Source organism: Orcinus orca, chromosome 4, assembly GCF_937001465.1.
Source record: "Orcinus orca chromosome 4, mOrcOrc1.1, whole genome shotgun sequence".
NCBI lineage: Eukaryota > Metazoa > Chordata > Mammalia > Artiodactyla > Delphinidae > Orcinus > Orcinus orca.
Genome location: NC_064562.1, coordinates 149,254,773 through 149,274,842, shown reverse-complemented (window position 1 = coordinate 149,274,842; position 20,070 = coordinate 149,254,773). Strand labels below are relative to the sequence as shown.

The following is a 20,070-nucleotide window of genomic DNA, read 5'->3' as shown; positions in this document are numbered from 1 at the left end:
CGCAGTGGTTGAGAGTCCGCCTGCCGATGCAGGGCACACGGGTTCGTGCCCCGGTCCGGGAGGATCCCACGTGCCGCGGAGCGGCTGCGCCCGTGAGCCATGGCCGCTGAGCCTGCGCGTCCGGAGCCTACGCTCCGCAACGGGAGAGGACACAACAGTGAGAGGCCCGCGTACCGCAAAAAACAAAAACAAAAACAAAACTCCAAAGGAGGAGAATGTCATTTGATAGTAAAAGAATATTTTTCCTCCTTTAGAATGTATCTAACTTCTGTCTGAATGCACTCTTACTCTCAATTTATGAGTTTAGTCATTTAGCACAAAATTTAAAATTGAACTGTGGCTCTGCGTTAGTTTGCGTTGCACTTTTAACTCGTATTTCTTCGGGGCTAATCTTTTTGGGAAACAAAGGCCTCTCCTCTCTTCATTATGTGCATTAATCAAGAGAGGTGTGTGATTGAAGGACTCGGAGGAGGAGGAAGAGGAACAGAATCTTCCTTTTTTTCCTATAGCGTTTTCTTTTCTTTTTTTTTTTGGCATTTCAACAAGGTTGGATGAGGCAAACTACCCATCTTTATTTTTTGAAAGCCATGCAGCTGGGAAAAGTATTTATTTTGGCTTGATAAAAACCCTAACTTGGTATACTCAAAGCAAATTACGTAGGGTTTAGCTGCATAATACCAATAAGAAATGATGCAGCCTCAGTTATCTGGATGATCGAGCACTGACGTGGTATCATTTCCTCAGGTGCCAACGTAGCAGAAAACAGTCTGACCTTCTCCATGTTACTTTCTAGTGGCTGTTCCTTTCTTGTGTCATCCTGACCCCCTCTCCATCCCCACCTCCACCTTGCACACACGTTTTCTGTCTGTTGTCTTTGCTTAGCTGTTCAGAAGCATATTTAATCGCGTTTGCAAATGTAGCTTCAGGGTAATGATAGCATCTAATTCTTCTCACTGAATCCAAAACCACCTATGACCACAGCCAAAAGTGATACCTAGGATTTCTTTTCTTTCAGTATTTGTTTTATGGACACTTGGTTAAGAAAGTTAATAGGGTTTTAAAATGTTTGCCTTTCTTACTGTTTCAAACTAAACATTTTTAAAAAAATTTTATTGGACTATAGGGGACTTACAATGTGGTGTTAGTTTCAGGTGTACAGCAAAGTAATTCAGTTATACATATACATATATCCACTTTTTTTATATTCTTTTCCCATATAGACCATTACAGAGTATTGAGTAGAGTTCCCTGTGCTATACAGTAGGTCCTTATTAGCAAACTAAACATTTTAATCTTAGCTTATATTTCTAATTCATTCTAAGTTTATAATCATAATATAACAATAGTTGCTATACTTTAGAAAAAATTCCTACATAATCTTAACACTTTCCTCGATTTTATTCTGTGTATCCCTTCTCAAGCCTTTGTTATATGCATGTTTTTATATCATTGTAAATTTTGCTTAATATTGAAATTAGATTTGTGTGTGTGTGTAATTTTTTGGAACAACATGCAAATGAAGAATCTATCTTTTACTTAGTTTAGGAGATCACCTAGCACTTATGAGAATCAGAAAATGACTCTTTTCTGGAGTCACTGTAATTTTTGAAGTAGTCACACTCAGATGACAATTTTAAGTACCGGTGTTATTATGGGTAGTAAGAAATAATTTTTATCTTTTAATGTTAAGTAAAACTCACAGTTGTTATGTGCGTGACAGCAGCTATACAGAATCATTCTAGGTTTGTAAATATTAGATTTGACCGTGTTGCTAGGAAACCCAAAAAGAAATTTAAATAAGCAGGAAACATCACGAAATCTAAATTTTGTTGTTATAAACAATGCAGCTTTGAGTTCTGTTCTGTGATCAAAAGGTTGGTATAAACGATTTTATTTGTACGTTAAAGAAAAGAAACTCCTTGCAACACAGTGATCATTTCCTGTTTCATTTTTCATTTTCTTTTCGAGTGAAGAGCTTTTGTCCCTCACTAGGAGTTGCTTGAAATCGCTCGGAAGGTCTGTTCCGAATTTACTACTTCTGGATTGGTTAAGATCCCCGTTAAGAGTGTGCTTTGTTCTCTGAAAGCTTTGGTCAGTTGAGCAACTTGCAGCTCGTGGTAAAAAAAAAAAAAAAAAAAGAGCTGAGTAATGCTGGAGCCTTCTCATGTGGCTGATGCAAACCTGGAGAATTTGCATCATCATCTAGCTGGAGTAAGTTGGTGAGACAGGCAGCAGCTTAAATACCAGCCCATGAGGAAGTTGAGCTGGGCTGTAATGATAGGGCGGCAGCCGCAGCCTCAGCAGCAGAGGTAGTCGGGGAGGTGGAGAAACCAGAACACCATGAACGAGCACACAGGTGTTCCTGTGAGCAATTAGATTGCGGAAGGTGAAAATACACCTTAGAGTTTTTACCTGGGAGCACACTAGCGCTGAGAAGGAATCCGAAGGCAAAGAGGAAGAGATCAAATCGGTCAGTCACCCCAAGAGACACCAAAGTTGAAAGTTTGGAGGTTTTATTCTTTTAATTTTTTTTTTTTCTTTCTTTCTTTTGCTCTGTTTCCTTTTTACCCTGCGGGTCACTACCATGGTCAGAAAGGCTGTGGCATCCACCATCTCCAATGGGGGTTACCTGCAGGGCAGTGTTAACACGAGGCTGTCTTCCCTGGGTGGCAAGGAGCCACCTGGGCAGGAGAAAGTTGTGCTGAAGAGGAAGATCAGTCTGTTGAGAGGGATCTCCATCATCATCGGCACCATCATCGGAGCAGGAATCTTCATCTCTCCTAAGGGCGTGCTCCAGAACACGGGCAGCGTGGGCTTGTCCCTGGTTGTCTGGACGGTCTGCGGGGTCCTGTCACTGTTTGGTGAGTGTTGCCGCTTCTCTGGGGGTGTGTCTGTGGGGCTGGGTGCCGTGCTCTCTGGGAGAACAGAGGGTGATTTCTAAGGAGGGAATGAATGGCCGGGGCTCCCCCAGATTTTCTGATCTGGGGGGAGGTATGCGAACTGTCCACGCACACTCTCCACTGTTGGCAGAATCCTGAATTCCCTGAAATTGCGACCTGTAGGCTGCGCTCGCTTTTCCTGACTCAGATAGATTATTTTCTGATTTTTCCCTATGGCAATGAACGTCAAGGCTAGCTTTGATGACCCAGTAAAATACAGGCAAGCTTTCTGTACCAGGCATTTGTGCTCAGTTACCTGTGTTTGGGGCATCTTGGCAGCTGGCGCACTGAATGAAACACCTGTGAAGTGAAACCCGGTGTGGCCTGTTTAGACACAGAACTGAGTGTTCAGCAGAAGTTTTACTGACTTTTTATTGGCTAAACAAATGGGTGGCAGTCTTTTCCTTTTTAATTTTTTAACTTCAGGCGCTTGTCAGTTCCCAGTATTCTTTCAGAAGTCCTTATTGTGGAAAGAAGTGTGATGGCATACAATTCAATTCCTTTTGTAAATGAGAATATTGCAAGGGTCTGGGCATAGTTCACAGTTTTTTCAACTTTTCATCTCTCCCCAGTACCCATAAACCTTTGCAATATAAATTGTAAAATTGGAATTGGGTGTTAGTTTGCTGTGTCTGCCCAGCTCTGTTTTCTTCATTTCTAGTTCACTTGGTCTTCAGAGACACAGGTCATTGGCCCACCTGTCTGCTGAGTTAGTCTAAACAGAACTGGTAGAAGAAGTATGATTATTAATTTTTCTTCAAAATCTAGATCTCTTTTATTGACTTGATCATTAATAGTAAAGAGGTAATAAATGTCCCCTCATGAGGTGGGCACATTACTGGAAAGCTACCTGGGTTAGTTGTGAAGGTGACAAAAACTGGTGAATGGTCAAAAAAATTAAATTTTATTTATGTTATGGGAAACATGTCTAAGACATATTTGCTCTTCTCTGGCAAACAATGTATTCTGATTTCAAAAGATACTGTTCTTTAAAGGTACTAACTCTTTGTCCAAACTCTAGGACCAGGTACTAACTCTTGGTCCTACAAGGACCAATCCATTTATTCTTAAGGCCTTGCAGTGTTTTCAGCGTTGGTTTGAGCATTCATCAAGAGAACTCCAACTTCCGTTATTAGGAAGAAGGTATTTTAAATAAAACTTGTTTTAAAAAAAGCTGCATAGAAAGATCTACAGAGGAATTATTTTTGGGTTATTTTAACTTACAAAGGGTTCGTGGTATTCATATGGTGTGGCATGTACGTTTATAGGTGAACAAAGAGAAACGTAACTGTTGATCTTTCTAAATGACTATGCCTCCTCAGCCTTTAATCTTCTCCAACACGTGGTATATTCAGAACAAATCAGTGTCTGATGGGAGAAACCATAACCAGTTTCCTGGATTTTGCATACTGTGTGCGTGCAGCTCCCACTATGAGATTCCATTTTCGTAAACAATAAAAGGTTATTCAGATATAATAAAATGGATGGCTCTGAGCATTAACTAGTTAAAGTGATGAAAGTGATGTTGACCTGTACTAAGAAAACATGCTTCTGCATAAGTATATCATCTCAAGAAGTTCAGGAAAAAAAAAAAAGCTAAAGGGACTAGCTAAGTTTATACTTGAGTTGGTATTCTTTGATTACTAACTGCAGTGAGTGTGCTCCTGTACTAACCTACTTATCTATATTTGCATTGCATTTATCACTTAAGTTACTAGGAACTTTTGATAGGAGTACCTTCTTAACAGGAAGCAAAGCAAAATATAAGGAAAAAAATCCTTTGTCTTAGAACTCTAGAACTCTGGGACTAAAAGTAAAGAATTTGTATATTGGATTTACAGGTGTTTTTTAAGCCAGGGTCAATACATGGATTCTTACAACCTATTCTGAACTTTTTTCATCTGGGTAAAATGGTTATAGAGCTTGAGACCTTTAAATGAAAATTTCATTTCTCCAGAACGCAATTTAAACCTGGGGCAACTATCCTGGAGTTTCAGCAAAGCATACAAAGGTCTAGGTATTGATTCTTGGGGGATAAATTCTGAGGTACTTAAGACACTTTCCAATAACATTTTATATCGGCTGCTTCTTTGTACAGCCTACCAACATGGTGACTGGTTTCCAACAGAGAGTGAATTGCAACTAGTTCCAATTCGTTATAAATAGACAGGCTATATCAGTGATCCCCAAATATCAATCTGTAGACTAGTTACTTTAAAATTAACCTGTGTGAATTTTAAAATAATAGATTTTCTTGGATGCCTCTGTTGGACAGTCTGGCCTCTCTTGGTTAGAGAGTAGGTCTGGGGTATAGCCTTAGCATTTGTTTTTTGTTTGTTTTTAAATAAAAAATTCTCCCCAGGTGACTCTGATCCAGTACTAGGTTCAGGAATACAAGAAGTGATACAGGAATATAGTAACTGACACTAAGATTTTGCTGAATAATCCAAATTACATTCATGTTGGACAGTTCTACCTGAAGCTTTACTGATTAGTAATAAGTTCCCACACTTTGAGTCCCCAGAGCAGGCCAGGCAGAAATTACGTCTTACGTTCGAGTACTTGGGAGTATGGAGAGAACTTTTCACATAATGTCAAAATATATTTTTCATTTTCTTGGAAATTCATTGCTCACGTTAGTAGATACAGCTGTATTTCACGAGGTGCTTTCTGCGTGGCAGGCTCAACGCTGTCCTTGGCATCCATTTCAAATTTAAACACACAAACTCCTTGTGATGTGAGAATTAAGCTCTTTATTTTACAGAGGATGAAACTGAGGTTTGGGGAGATTATAGAACTTGCTCAACTCTGTGTGAAGTTTATTGCTAAATGTTAAAATTTGGCCTATCGTTAATTTTACCTAACGTATGTAAATACGTCATAGCACCTCTTTTTTAAAAGGAGGTGTTATTTCAGCCATACAGAGTGTGTACTTCGAAGACATGCAAGAAAAACTTTCCTAAAAACAGAATAGCTGCGTCAAAATTCATTTTGTGGACAAGCAAAACATATCCTACAAATTAAATGAAGCCTTCCAAAGCCTTGAGTCCATACTTCTCTGGAGAACAGATGAATCTTATTTATTTTGACATGCCACAGAAATATCATTTATTAAAAGGCTTCTCAATATAATGAGGTCAATTTGTGATAATTCCTTGTTTTGATGTGAAGTTCTTTGAAAAATAGGTTAGTAATATTGGCATCCATCTACTCCTTTTCTCTTGTCAGGTTTGAGATTCAAAATTCTTAATAATATGATATTGTTTTAGAAGTTTGTCCTTACTATTTCAGGTCAGATTACATTGTTTGAATAGAATGAACTAGATCTCAAATGTGAGGAGGTTACAAGAGGAATCTGGAGGCTCTTAGGAATTCGATGACTGTTATTAATTTTGAAAAAGGATGTCATTCAGATCAAAGGAGGTAGTAACATCTCACACAACAGAAACATTGTTGTATCCATTCTACTGCTGGATGACTCGGTAATATTTTAACTTTTCACCTTTTTATTATAAATATTTCACAGGAGCCTTGTCCTATGCTGAACTGGGAACAACTATAAAGAAATCTGGTGGTCATTACACATACATTCTGGAAGTCTTTGGCCCGTTACCAGCTTTTGTGCGAGTCTGGGTAGAACTGCTCATTATACGGTAAGAGCCTACATACAAAAAAATTAAGGAAAAATAAACCTATTCATTATACCTTTTTTTTTTTTTTGCGGCACGCGGGCCTCTCACTGCTGCGGCCTGTCCCGTTGCGGAGCGCAGGCTCCGGACGCGCAGGCCCAGCGGCCATGGCTCGCGGGCCCAGCTGCTCTGCGGCATGTGGGATCTTCCCGGACCAGGGCACGAGCCCGTGTCCCCTGCATCGGCAGGCGGACTCTCAACCACTGCGCCACCAGGGAAGCCCTTCATTATACCATTTTTTAATCACCTTGATTATTTTTAAGTAGTTAGAAATATACATGTCATGTGATTATATGGTAAACATGTCTACTTCAGGACATAAAATCTGGGATGGAATACCTTTCTCAATGAACGTGTTTAATACAATTTTGCCACTGGCGGTAGTTTGCCAACCCTCAAACTTTTAAAGCATCTGCTTTTTGTTAATATTCAGTTATTTTCCATGACATTTTCAGGACAGATGCTGACTTGAAAAGGATAAGAAGCATCAAAATCTACCTTGATAAATCAGACCTTTTGTTTGATTGTAAATCATAATTAGACAAAATTAAATGTTATGTTATAGGAACTGGAGTTTTTCTTCTTGTAGATTACACCATTAAGCCATCTTAGTTTACTCAGTTTTCGTGACTAGGAAGCTTCTGTTCCTAACAATTTAGTATGTCACCAAGTTGTTGTTGCTTTTGTTTTTGTTTTTGTTTTTTTTGGCTGTATTGGGTCTTCATTGCTGCATGTGGGCTTTCTCTAGTTGTGGCGAGCAGGGGCTACTCATCATTGCGGTGCGTGGGCTCCTCATTGCGGTGGCTTCTCATTGTGGAGCACAAGCTCCAGGCGTGCGGGCTTCAGGAGTTGTGGCACGTGGGCCCAGTAGTTGTGGCATGCGGGCTCTAGAGCGCAGGCTCAGTAGTTATGGCGCATGGGCTTAGTTGCTTCGCGGCATGTAGGATCTTCCTGGACCAGGGTTTGAACCCATGTCCCCTGCATTGACAGGCGGATTCTTAACCACTGCACCACCAGGGAAGCCCGTTACCAAGTTTTATACTCTATAAAAGAACAAAACTTCACTTGTCACAGATGAGTCATATCCTCATCTTAAACAAATCAGTGAACTACTGTTGCGAAAAGCTTTTTTGAGTTTATTTTTGTAAGAATACGTTCCTCTTCCTGATAGCCCTGGTTTAAAATCAAACCAAATAATGCTAAGTCACCCTGAGCGGCAAATTTCCTCCAACTTTGTGGGAAACTTATGATGTCACCTGAGAAGTTTAAAAGTATCTTGAAGGCAGATGGCGTCCGTGAAATGTGACTAACACATTCTGATTGCAGAGTTTAACGTGAGTAAGTAGAGAAACTTGCTCTTACTGTAAACTTATCAAACTTACACAGCTGAGAGCTCCTGTGAGCTTTTATCCTGTCATGTGGGCCTAAGTGGCAAATGCAGAGCTAGTAAGTATTGACTTAACACTAATCTTGGTTTTTATAGTTCTAGGAGTCTCTTTTTTATCAAAGAGCTTAGAGTAGTATTTACTTCTTTGTGAAATCTGTTCTCCTTTTAGACAATTCTGCATTATTTAAAGTTTGTTATAATGAAATAATGATAAAGAGGTATTTTGTTCCTTTTCTAAACTCTGGGACTGGCCCGGGATGCGCCTTCCACTCTTTTCTGATCATCTGAATATTACTCTTCAAAGGTCAACTTAAATTCTGTCATTTCCACAGTTAAGTTCCTGTTCACCCTAGTTTATAGTATGTCTTTCCTCTCTTAATTCTTCTGAGAAAAATGCAGTCTCATCTTCTCATTTGACATTGAACATGATGTCCTATAACCTTACTTAATATTTTAGGAATCCGCGCTCTGTTTCCCTGTTATAACTGCAAGCATTTCAAGCATATAAGACCAAGTCTCACACTTTTTGTAACCCTTATACTATTTAATTCAGTGCCCTGTTGATCAGATATTAAATTCTTTTTGAACAAGTAACTGAAAGATTAAGGTTATAATATTTTGAATACAACATACTCAGCATTCAGATGGCTACACTACTTATTTAGAGTGCTGACCTGTCAGGACAGTAGGCTTTTGGAACCTGATGTAGCTGGACTTGAGTCCTGCTTTAGTCCTGTATTGGCTGATTGTATTGGCGGTGTGATGAGCATGGTCATTCCATTTGCAGCAGTAGCACCGATACGGTGCTTATGCGTTCACTTATTCATTCCACAAACTGCTACTGAATGGTGAATGGCACGTTAAAGAGACCTGAAGTGGAGTGAGCCATGGTTCCTATTCTCAAGCAGCTCATGATCAAATGTTACTTTAATCACAGGAGAGCTACTTCGTGGTGTGTGTGTGTGTGTGTGTGTGTGTGTTTACAGAAGAAATTACCTAGATATATTCTAGAAGCTTTTTTAATGGGTTCATATATTTCTTTGTAATAATGGACTCAACTGGTTTCTCAGATAGGCAGAGTCATGAATGGCTTGAGGGGTGACAAGATACCTAGGTACTTTAACATTTCTCTTCCATTGAAAACACCCATGGTACCTAAATACTTACTATTAAAATTGTACATCAGGTTAAGACACTCTTGTCAGAATTAGTCTGTAAAAACAAATCTTAAGGGAAAAAAAATCACACATCAGGGGTCATTTGATTGAATTCACACATTGACTATATATTCAATATTCATTGGGTTTCTCCTGTATGACAGACACTATACTATACACTGAAGATGAAATAATGATTAAGTTGGACACAGCCTTGTACTCATGGATCTCAGGGTCAAATGAGGGAAATAGTTATGAATCAAGACATCACATAAGAGAATATAAAGTTACTACTGTGATACACACTGTGAAAGAGAAACCATGAGGTTCTGGAGGAGAGTACACTCTGGGAGATCTAACCCGGTCGGGGGACTGGAGAAGCTTCCTTGGGCAAAAGACTGAACTAAGACCTGAGGTCTGAGAAACCGTCAGTGAGTTGCAGAGATCTCAGGTAAAGGGTGTTCATATCCTTGTGTGGGAGGAAGCACACTGAAGAGGAAGGAAAAGCTTAGAGCAGATAGAGCCTTGAATTGAAGAGTTTTTGCATATCCTGAGCATGTTTTGAAAGCACTACGATGTCATGATCAGATTTTAATTTATACGTCAAAAATTTATAAATGATGGTGACCGAGAAAAATAATCTTGTTGGGGTGAGGAAGAGGTTCTCTTGGAAAAGAAAAAAAAAAAAATCAAGAAATCTGTCATGCTAGTACTGGCAGGTCAAGGTTGGAACACATAATGGTGGTTGGTTTTCTGACAGTTAGGAGTTGGACATGGGTGTTGTATAACCATGAGAAGGAAGATAAGCTGAAAGGGAAGACAGGCAGGACAAAGTAGATAATATCATGGACTTACCTGTGTATCTAACAAATATGCATTCATATATAGATATATTTAAACTGAAAGGCATCTGTAATCTTTGCATAGAAATAGTTGAAAAATTAAGATAGAATGGTCTGTTACCTATTTCACTATATACCTGAAGTTATTGCATTTTCTTATTTCATGCGTGTTTTCTCCATTTGTAAAATTACAAGAATACTTTTATTTTTCAATGTATACTTTGCATCTAAATATTTCTGTGGAATTAAGAATAATCACTTGGCTCTTCAAGTTTTGGTCTGTATGGAAAACCAAGACTGATACGATATCAAGCACATAAGCATATATTTGCAATGAACACTTATTAGTACTAGTTTTTTTAAGGTGGGTTTTGTGTTCCTTTTCTGACCATGACCCAACCCATTAGACCTGCACTGTTAATGCATTCATACCGTGCTGGAGTTTAATTGTTGACTTACTGAGAAAGAAGATTGCTTCTTGTGAAGCCCACTTCTGTCAGGATCTCAAGTAATAAACTCAATTTTTAAGAAAAATTCAAATACGGGAAGGCAGGGGCAAAACTGACAGTACCCAGCCTTGTACCCAAGGAGATGTGAAGTTTAAAAAGGAGCCCCCAAAGTTGTAGCCAGTATTTCATTTGGAACGTCTATGACAACCTAATCAAATATGGACTTCTGAAAATCACAGACTTCCGTATTTAATATGTTCCACATGCTGAGTAATAGCACCTCAGTGTAGAACGAGTTGAGTGAAGATGCTCTTTTCTTTTTCTGTAGTTAACCTAAATATGTATTTTTTTTTTCTAGCCCTGCAGCCACTGCTGTGATATCTCTGGCCTTTGGACGGTACATTCTGGAACCATTTTTCATTCAGTGTGAAATTCCTGAACTTGCAGTCAAGCTCATTACAGCTGTGGGCATAAGTGAGTATCATAGGTGTACATATGAAAGAGAAAAAAAAATCCCTACAACAGGGATTGGAGACAAAGTTTCGTAAGACTTTTTGTGTGGTGGGACTGCTTCCCACATGGTGTTCTTTTTGCTTACAGTTCAGTGCCAAGTTTGTGTTTGGAAAACAAAGAAAAGAATAAGGAGGTGGAGTGATACCTGATATGACATTACATGCCCGTTTTGCACCGGGTCAGTAGCTCTGACGGCTAAGCTTTTAAAATAGGCAAACAAAACCACTTTGTTAGTAAAATAGTAACTGGATTGTACATAAAAAGAGACGTTTACAAATGAAAACCCAATTTTTAAATGGATTCTGTATTGGAAAATATCCTTCCTCACCGATAACGTGTTGAATTCGAACGCACTTAGCCTCATGGAATGGTGTTTGTGTGTTGGGTGTGTGTAGTGTTCATGCATTTTCTAGTGTTAGCAGCTGTCACTCTCAGTGTTAGGATTTTAGCTGTCCATCGATGGTCACAAGAGTCTTCCTCCAGTATTTGATTATTAGTAATGTTCCTCAACTAGGAGTCTTCTTTATTGTCTCTAAATTAGGAAGTTGTTCATTTTCACCAATGGGCACAGATATTAGAACTCTCTTTAAAAAAGGAAATTAAAAAAGAGGAACATGACCAAAATCATATAAGTGATACGAAGCCCAATATGACTCTAACTTCCTGTTATAAGAGTCGACATTCCAAACTCTTAAATATAATGGGAGATGATCACTTACTTGATCAGATACTAACTGAATCACTGTTTTCAGAATCAATATTATCCCACTTGATGAAGTTTGACCTACTTGGAGATTGAGAGCTCCCCAGGAATAATTGAACTGCATACCCACGAAAGAATTTGTAGTTCTACATGACTGAAGTATTTCAATAGAACAACGAAGAGAGACATGAACATTTGACAGTAGAGGGGTGAGTGGTCAGTTAGCAGGAAGGAGTTAGGAATTGCACTTAAAATATCCCTAGTGCTGGGTACATGTATTTCTGAACTAAGTAGGTTCATCCTGGATTCTCCCCCTTCATTCATGGAACCTACACAAATAATTGTTCGGTGAAATCTTTGAAGGGAGGCAAAGAAAAATACTCGAATTAGACATTTCTGAGTTCTGGAAAGGTAATGGTGTTCCTGATTCACCTTGCCCTTGATAACATACTACCGATGTGAGACTTGGGGACACATCACTTCAACTTTCTGCACCTCCGTGTTCTTACCTTTAAATCGTGCCCAGTCTCATCAGGTGTCTTGTGAAGATGAAACGATAGTAAAAGAGACAATGTATATAAAGTGTTTTGGAGAATGCCAGAAATTTTTTAAGAATGAAGTTACAAATGGTAGCTCTTTATACTCTTGTGGGAAAACATCTCATCAAATTCCATGAGACCAGGGGCTTACTCACTGCTGTGTTTCCAGCCCTTCCCATAGCACCTAGCATGTCGTTTGCGCTCAGTAAATATTTATTGACAACTGATTTTTATGAGAAGAGGTCTAAGAATTTTTCTCCAGTAGAGAAGCCAATGGAATGCCTGTGTGTTAAACTTGGAGGATTACACATCTTCAGGTCTCTCAGGCAGCAGGAAGATGGAGGTAAATAGTTTGCTCCGATCTAACACCATGAATTTTTGAATTTTTGAACCATCTTAGCGTAGTGGTGATAACTCAGGCTCTGGAGGCAAACGACCTGGAATTGAAAATTAGTGTCATAATTTCTTAGTTATGTGATTTAGGGCTAAATATTAAACCTCTTTAAGCATTGTTTTTATTTATTGGTAAAACACCTGTGAAAAGATCATCTATCTTGAATGGCTGTGGAAGGGCGAAGTTAGTCAGATTTTTAAGACTTAGCAGAGTGCCTTAACCAACCACTTGAGAAATGAGAGTGGGGTGGTAGGGGGGCGTTACTGAATACTAATTCACCCCCTACCCTTTTAAAAGTACTCTACCTCGTTTCTGTCAAATTAAGAAAAATGAGAAGTTTTTGCTTACCCCAAATCTTGTCCATTCTGGTAAACGTATCAGGCACATGGAAGTTGAACGGGGAAATCTTATATATTCACATTTGTCTTCTCTCCTCTAGCCCAATACTGACATTACTCCCTCATGAATTTTCACTCTCCTTGTAGCTTCAATAAACATTGAAGTATGTTCAATACTTGAAATGATATTTAGTTTTTTGGTTCTGCACTCCTGAAACTAGACCCTGTTTAAGTATACACTCGAATGGCAGAATATTATAATAAAAATACTTTCCTTAAAATGTGGGATCTAGGGCTTCCCTGGTGGCGCAGTGGTTGAGAGTCCACCTGCCGATGCAGGGGACACGGGTTCGTGCCCCGGTCCGGGAAGATCCCACGTGCCGCGGAGCGGCCGGGCCCGTGAGCCATGGCCGCTGAGCCTGCGCATCCGGAGCCTGTGCTCTGCAACGGGAGAGGCCACAACAGTGAGAGGCCCGCGTACCGCAAAATAATAAAATAAAATAAAATAAAATGTGGGATCTAGTCTCAGATGCATCCCTAACAGCCTCTCTCTCCATCTCAATTTTCTTACTAGTTTAGTTTACGTAGGTGAGTAAAGAGCCCTACCTTCTTCCCATAACCTGTGGGAATAATTGGGGGAAGGAAACAAAGTAACACTAATGATGGCGATGTGGGAAAAACGAATAGCCATTTCTACAAATGCAGTACTGTACTTTCTTTTCTAAAACTGTCCTTTCCTGGCATCATTAAATTACATGAAAGAAACTCTAGGCCCAGTTCTGTGCTGGCTTCTCAGACATTGTACATGGAGTGACTCTCTATAAATCTGAAATTGGACTATCCCTACTCCTTTTCTACCATAACTAGATACCATGACAAGCAATTCTTAGGGAAATACATGTTGTGTTGAAATATACAAGGGCCGCAGAACAGCAGCCGTACCCTTCAGGAGGGTGAGAAATAAAATGTGGAATCAAAGTGTCCTGAAATCCCAGCCAAGATAAACATGAACCTTAGCAGAGAGGAAGCGTCACCGGGAGTCTGGAAGAACTAGGTATAGTAGTGAGATCGTACGTGTCTTCTGAGCTACTTCCGCATTGTTACCTGTGAACGACTGGTGAAAGTGTGGACTCTGGGGTCAGCTTACTTGGCTTCAATCCTATCTTTGCACCTTACCTTCGTGAACACGGGCAAGTTAAGTAATATCTGGATTCTCACCTGCTCATCAGAAAAATAACACCAGTGATGGTAACCACGTCATAGAGATAAGATTAAATAACATTATCCACGTAAGGTCCTTGCACAATGTCTGTCATATAACAATAGCATATATTTATTTAAGGCTTACCATTTTTATTCCCAATAGTGAGATCCTAGATATAGTCTCTCTGCTTTATAAAGGTTGTTTATTGCTGAAATTATTGTATCCAGGAAATGAATGCAAAGAGACAGAGGCGACCCAGGCAGCTGCCACAAAGAACAGTGGAGCAATTCACCTTAGCTCACCATGTCTCATCCATATACTGTCCATATATTTTACCAGTTTAGCACAGAGCAGTCAGAAGCCAGAAGCCAGGGAGAACCTGAACCTGGGAGAGAACCCAATATATCCAGGCTCGGTCATCTCACTCTGCAAAATAAAAGACAGACTTGAATGACGGAAGTGCAGAAAGAAATACTTACCAGTCCTTAAATCATGGTACCAGTTTTCAACACTCCTTGTTGCTGCATTTCAGTTCTTAGGAAACGGCATCATTAATAAGTAAATAAAAACTGTATGTCCCTCCGTTTTCATTTTGGTAACATTTAAGGTAAGCAATAATAATAAGCCCAAATTGATACAGGTAATTCTTAATGCATGAAGTTAGCCATCATTACTCAAAGGAAGTAAAGCTAGGCTGAACGCTTGCTCACGTTTCTTTGATGATTACAGTATGGATAGATAGTGTATAAAAACCAAAGTCTTGTCGATGTTGTTTCAGAAGCTCTGAAAACTTGCATTTAGTGAATCCCAAATCCCTTTTCAGGATTGTTGGATAAGCAATATACATAGACTTAAATTTCTCTGGAGAGACACATGATGAGACAGCAGTTCTAGCCCTTGAGGACCTTCACAGTGCCTCCGTACTGGCTACCTTGTTACTTGTTAAGCTGTATCCCTTCAGGGTCATAGAGGTACATCTCAGCTGGAATTTGGCGTATGGAATAATGAGGGCAATGTCTGGATGCTCAGATAAAGCAGGGTTTCGAGAAACCTTTGAGAGAAATCAGGCTTAACCAGAATTTTTATTTCAGCTGTCTGAGAGGAAAGCCAGGTGAGATTATCCATTCATAATATTTGTTTGATTTTGTCTTCCATTTTTCTAAGAAAACTTCACAAAATATAAAATTCCCAAAACTCATTTTTTTTCTATTTCAGTAGGCATTGAATGTAATGCCTATGCTCTTTATGAACGTAACAAACCTTCTTTCCTCTTTGCAAATATATAGAGTTTCTAAATACGAGAATGCCTTTCTCTTTTCCCTCCCCCTTCCTCCCTCCCTCCCTCCCTCCCTTTCTTCTTTTTCTTCCTTCCTGTCCTCCCGCCCTCTATTCCTTTTTCTCCTTCCTCGTTTTTCTCCCCTCCTCTCCTTACAACAGCTGTTTTCTATTGTGGAGTACTCTCAAAAATACTTTGGGGTTTTAGGAGCTCTAGTTAAAAGAAAACAGTGCTCTTTTGTTGTCGGTGGGAACATGCACCCAATTATCTTCAGATCAGTGCTGAATCTCCTTAACTAAAAAAATAATCCCTTTCTTATCATGACTCATTTATCACAGAGTAATTTACATAGAAAAAGGAAAAGAATCACTGGGTGATGGAGATGAACACAGAGTTGCATTAAATTATTTTCAGTATATAAGTGCTTTGTATAGGGGAGAGAAAAATAATTATTTTTTATCTTTTCACTGATAAAATAATGCACTTGGTGATTAACAATAGGCCTGTCTATTTCTTCATGTTTCCAGCTTCAAACACAGATGAAATATTTCTCTTAGCTTCCCCTGTAGCTTATTCAGGGCTCCAGCCTTTCTAATCATTCTCATCATTATTCCTTTGAAATATTTCTTCATTAGTAACCTCCTATCTAAATTTTCATGGTCCCTTATTCTTCCCATCTTTGAGTTGTTTTCAAAAATGAAAATTGCTTTTATTGAGTTTTTACTTAATATTTCATGTTCATTATAAAAATTATTTTAAATCATGCAGAAAAATAAATTTTTAAACTTGAAAATTATTCAATATTCTATCATCTGTAGATACCTTCTGTTAATGTTTTAGTAAACACTCATTCAGAATTTTTCCGTTCCTTTCTCTCTGTGTCTTTATCTGTCTTTCTATCTACCTAACAATTTATCATCTACCCATCTCTCTGTAATTTGCTGTATTGGTCAGTAAAACGTCATGAACAATCTTTCGTGGAATAAATATTTAACTGCATCATGATTTTACATGGCTGCATAGTAAACCCTTAAAAAGGTATACCTTAATTAGCCTTCCTTTGGGGGCTAGGTTATTTTAAAAATTTTGCTATTATACATTGTGTTGATACATTTGCTCCAATTCTTAAATTCTGAAATGAGCTAATGATTGTATCAGGCAATTGGAACTATGAAGATGACTCATTATTGTACATATGGAAAGCTTCCTATTGCAACCTGAACTGTAAGAATTCTGTGTTTGGTTTTATCCTCCAAGAAGTATTTTCATACATTTTTGTTATTTGTTTAGGGAGAACACACCTTTTTAAAAATAAAGCTTATAGATAATAACTACAAATATCAGGTATGAAGTAGCTTTTGGGGCAGTGGGGGAGGGAGAAAGTTAACACTAAGCATAAGGTTTTAGAAAGAGCGTAAAGTTGAAATCCACTGTCTAGAATAAGTCACTCCAGCAGAGTATAGGAGGCACGGTTTGAGAATATCGCCATTCATTTCATTCCTCTTTGGCTGAAGTTGGTTTTTTAAAACTGAGGATCCAGCTCATTCATTGATTCAACAAAACCATGTTGACGATCTTCCTGGGCCAGGGATGAAGCTGGATACTAGCAAGACAGAGATGAATAATGCTTCTTCTGCCCTCAAGGTTCTCATGGTCCACAGTGCGGGGAGAGTGAATAGTTGAATACTACTCGGGACACTGTGGACAGTATCACCAAGAAAGGGAAATTCTGCTGGCTTCAGACCCACTGTGCATCTGGGAACTCTTTTGGATTCATCCCTTGTAACATTTTTTCAAGTTCCCAAACGTATCTGGGAAGCCTATACATTTAGGGTAGGTCACTCCTGACTGTGCTGATTGGAAAGTGGAAAGGAAATGCAAAAAGTGCTGTCTACAGCTGGTCCTGACGGTGAAGAATCACGTCCCAGCTCACACATTGCCCCTTCTTGAGTGTGATGCCCAGCTGGCGGGTGGCTATGCACAAAGTCAATCATTGAACGAGGAAAGAGTTGCCTGCTGTATCAAGCTGAAGATCTCATTGCATGTGATGACTCATTGCATGTGATGACTTCAACAATCTCATTGCATTCAACAATCTCATTGCGTGTGATGACTTCGGGATTTGCTTAGAAGGTATTTTTATATGATTATTAGGGCGCTACAGTATTTGTCCACTCTTACTGACATATACAAAGAACAAGAGAGAACTTCTTACTGTTCACAGGTTTCATCCAAGCCTCTGAAACTTCAGTGTGCATAAAAATCACCTAGAGATCTTGCTGAGATACAGATTTGTAGCCCTTAGGTCTGGTGTGGTACCTGAGATTAAGCCTTTCTCAACTGCTTCCAGGTAATGGCAACGCTGCTGGTTCATGGATGGCACTTTGAAGAGCCACAACCTAAGACGTCTTCATACCAATGATGATTCACCTTTTCTAACTTCATCTATTTGTTTGCAGCTGTGGTGATGGTCCTAAATAGCATGAGTGTCAGCTGGAGCGCCCGGATCCAGATTTTCCTAACCTTTTGCAAGCTCACAGCAATTCTGATAATTATAGTCCCTGGAGTGATGCAGCTAATTAAAGGTAGGGACTGAAAAGTAAATGCTTTTTAAAATACGTTTCTGCTTTTGGTCTCTTCTAACACTAACTTTCACTTGTGCTAGCAGAATCCCTTAATTAGACTCTCTGCTCATGGAACTTAGGCTCTGTACCGTCACCTAATTGATTTGAAAGCCTGCAACATTGGGGGCTGAGTTGGTATTTACAGCTGAATGGCAACAAGAGGATTAAGACTGGGCCAAGCAACAAAATAAGGCATCAGTGAATTTTCTCTTGGTCTAAACTATTTGTAGCGAAAACACAAAGGGGGAAAGAAAAATAAGCCATTAGTTTTAACTACAGATAAATATGTCTTCTTAGTTTTACTTTAAAGTAGTTCAACCACAGTGTTAAAGATTAGAGAGAAAAAGATATCTGGAAAATAATGAAAAATAATGAATAATTCTTTTACGGTTATTATTCCTTTTACCTTGAGAATAGATTCTTGACAGAAGGAGAGTCAGATATGGGAATAGCGTTCGCAAAAAGACAAATATTATCTGACAATAAAGATAGCTGTAAAAATGTAAGTTTTATTGTTACATTATTTTTTATGTAAAATCTGCATTTCTGGGGAGATGTAACACCATTTTCTGGGAGTATTTGCCTTATAGACTTGACTATTAAACAAGCAAAGATGAGATGGTTGAGGGTGATGTCATTTAGAGTTTCAGTTGTTCTAGGTAAGAAGACACAGGCAGTTGCTTGGATTCAGGGGAAGTTGTTGGATGAGAAGGAGGTCCAGGTGAGTTATTTAACTACCAATGGGCACAATGGTAGGAAATAAGAAAGTGAGATGAAATTGTAAAGGACTGACATACAACTTGGGCATGTTAAGTATTTAATGTTTACATTGATATTGTCTGTTCCAAGAAACGGAATTTATAGAGAAATTTAATGAAGTGGCAAGAGAAGAATTACACAAGACAAAAGGAAATGCCAAAATTAAGCAAAAAAATCATTGCTGATTGTAGAGGCATTAAACAGTAATAAAAGTGGAACGGTTCGTCATTCTGTAGCTGGGGAAAGGGAGCTGCTGCTGTCCATTTAATAAGCCTTGTGGGAGAGCTTAGAGCTCTCCTGGCTGAATGTTTGCATCAAATCCAGCAACATCAGCCAACGTAAACACAATGAAGATGTTTAACACTATAGCTTACACTGAAGGGAAGACGTGGGCTCACTCTTCTAATTCACCTTGGCCTCCACAGAGCTGGCCTGCCCATATTTTATCTGACCCGTCAGAAATGTAGGGAAAATAATCTGTTTTGCTGCTGCTCTCCTTTTCTGGGCTAACTCTTTAGACTTCTGTAAGGAATTTCTTCCATTTTTGGAAAGTGCAGAAAATCTGGGTCATGGACCCTTCTTTTGTTCTAGTTTAGGTTCCAAAAGATGATATACTATCCTTTAAAACAAAGATTTTTTTTCATTTCTTTTTTCTTTTTGATGTAATGTAAGACTGTAGTCAGTTTTTACCACTTATTTATATATGTGTGTGAGGTGACGTTGCCCAAGTGGTAGTGTATTGCAAATTCCTTGAGAGCAAAAGTCATGATAGATTGTTTAGATTTGTTTTTTGACATTACAACAGAATGATCCTTTAATACTTACGGTATTGTTACTGAACCAAACTTAGGTCTGCTTGCCCGATGCACAGAAAAGCCAATCTACTGACACCAAGTTGTGGTGAAGGAAAGTACAGTGTTTATTGCAGGGCCAAGCAAGGAGAATGGGCAGCTCATACTCAAAAGACCTGAACCTCTGGATGGCTTTCAGGAAAGGCTTTTTAAAGACAGTGTGGGGGAGAGGGTCACAGTGTTCATGATCAGCTCATGCACCATTCTCTGATTGGTTGATGAGGAGGTAACAGGTAAGGTCACAGAGGTCAGCATTATCGATCCTCAGGTTGCAGCCAGTTTGGGGCCACAAGACTGCGGTGATCATGCAGTTAGCTTCTTCCACCTGGTGGGGATTTTAGTATCTGGAAAAGAACTCAAGGGTGTGACTCAGGATGTTATCTGTAGCCCTTGAGGAGTAACTAAA

At 39.1% G+C, this 20,070-nt stretch overlaps 1 protein-coding gene across 3 annotated transcripts in view; it reads left to right on the top strand.

Annotated features, from left to right (window-relative positions):
* Positions 1-20,070, top strand: part of SLC7A11 (solute carrier family 7 member 11) — a 104,062-nt gene that overhangs the window by 8,039 nt on the left and 75,953 nt on the right. For 2 of the 3 annotated variants that reach the window (XM_049709269.1, XM_049709268.1), the window contains exons 2-5: positions 2,597-2,861; positions 6,466-6,592; positions 10,822-10,937; positions 17,890-18,015. In XM_049709269.1, coding sequence (XP_049565226.1) covers positions 2,597-2,861; positions 6,466-6,592; positions 10,822-10,937; positions 17,890-18,015 — 634 coding nt within the window. Of the gene's footprint in view, positions 1-202; positions 2,862-6,465; positions 6,593-10,821; positions 10,938-17,889; positions 18,016-20,070 lie in introns of those variants that run through there. The other variant, XM_012531358.3, reaches the window with a different exon arrangement.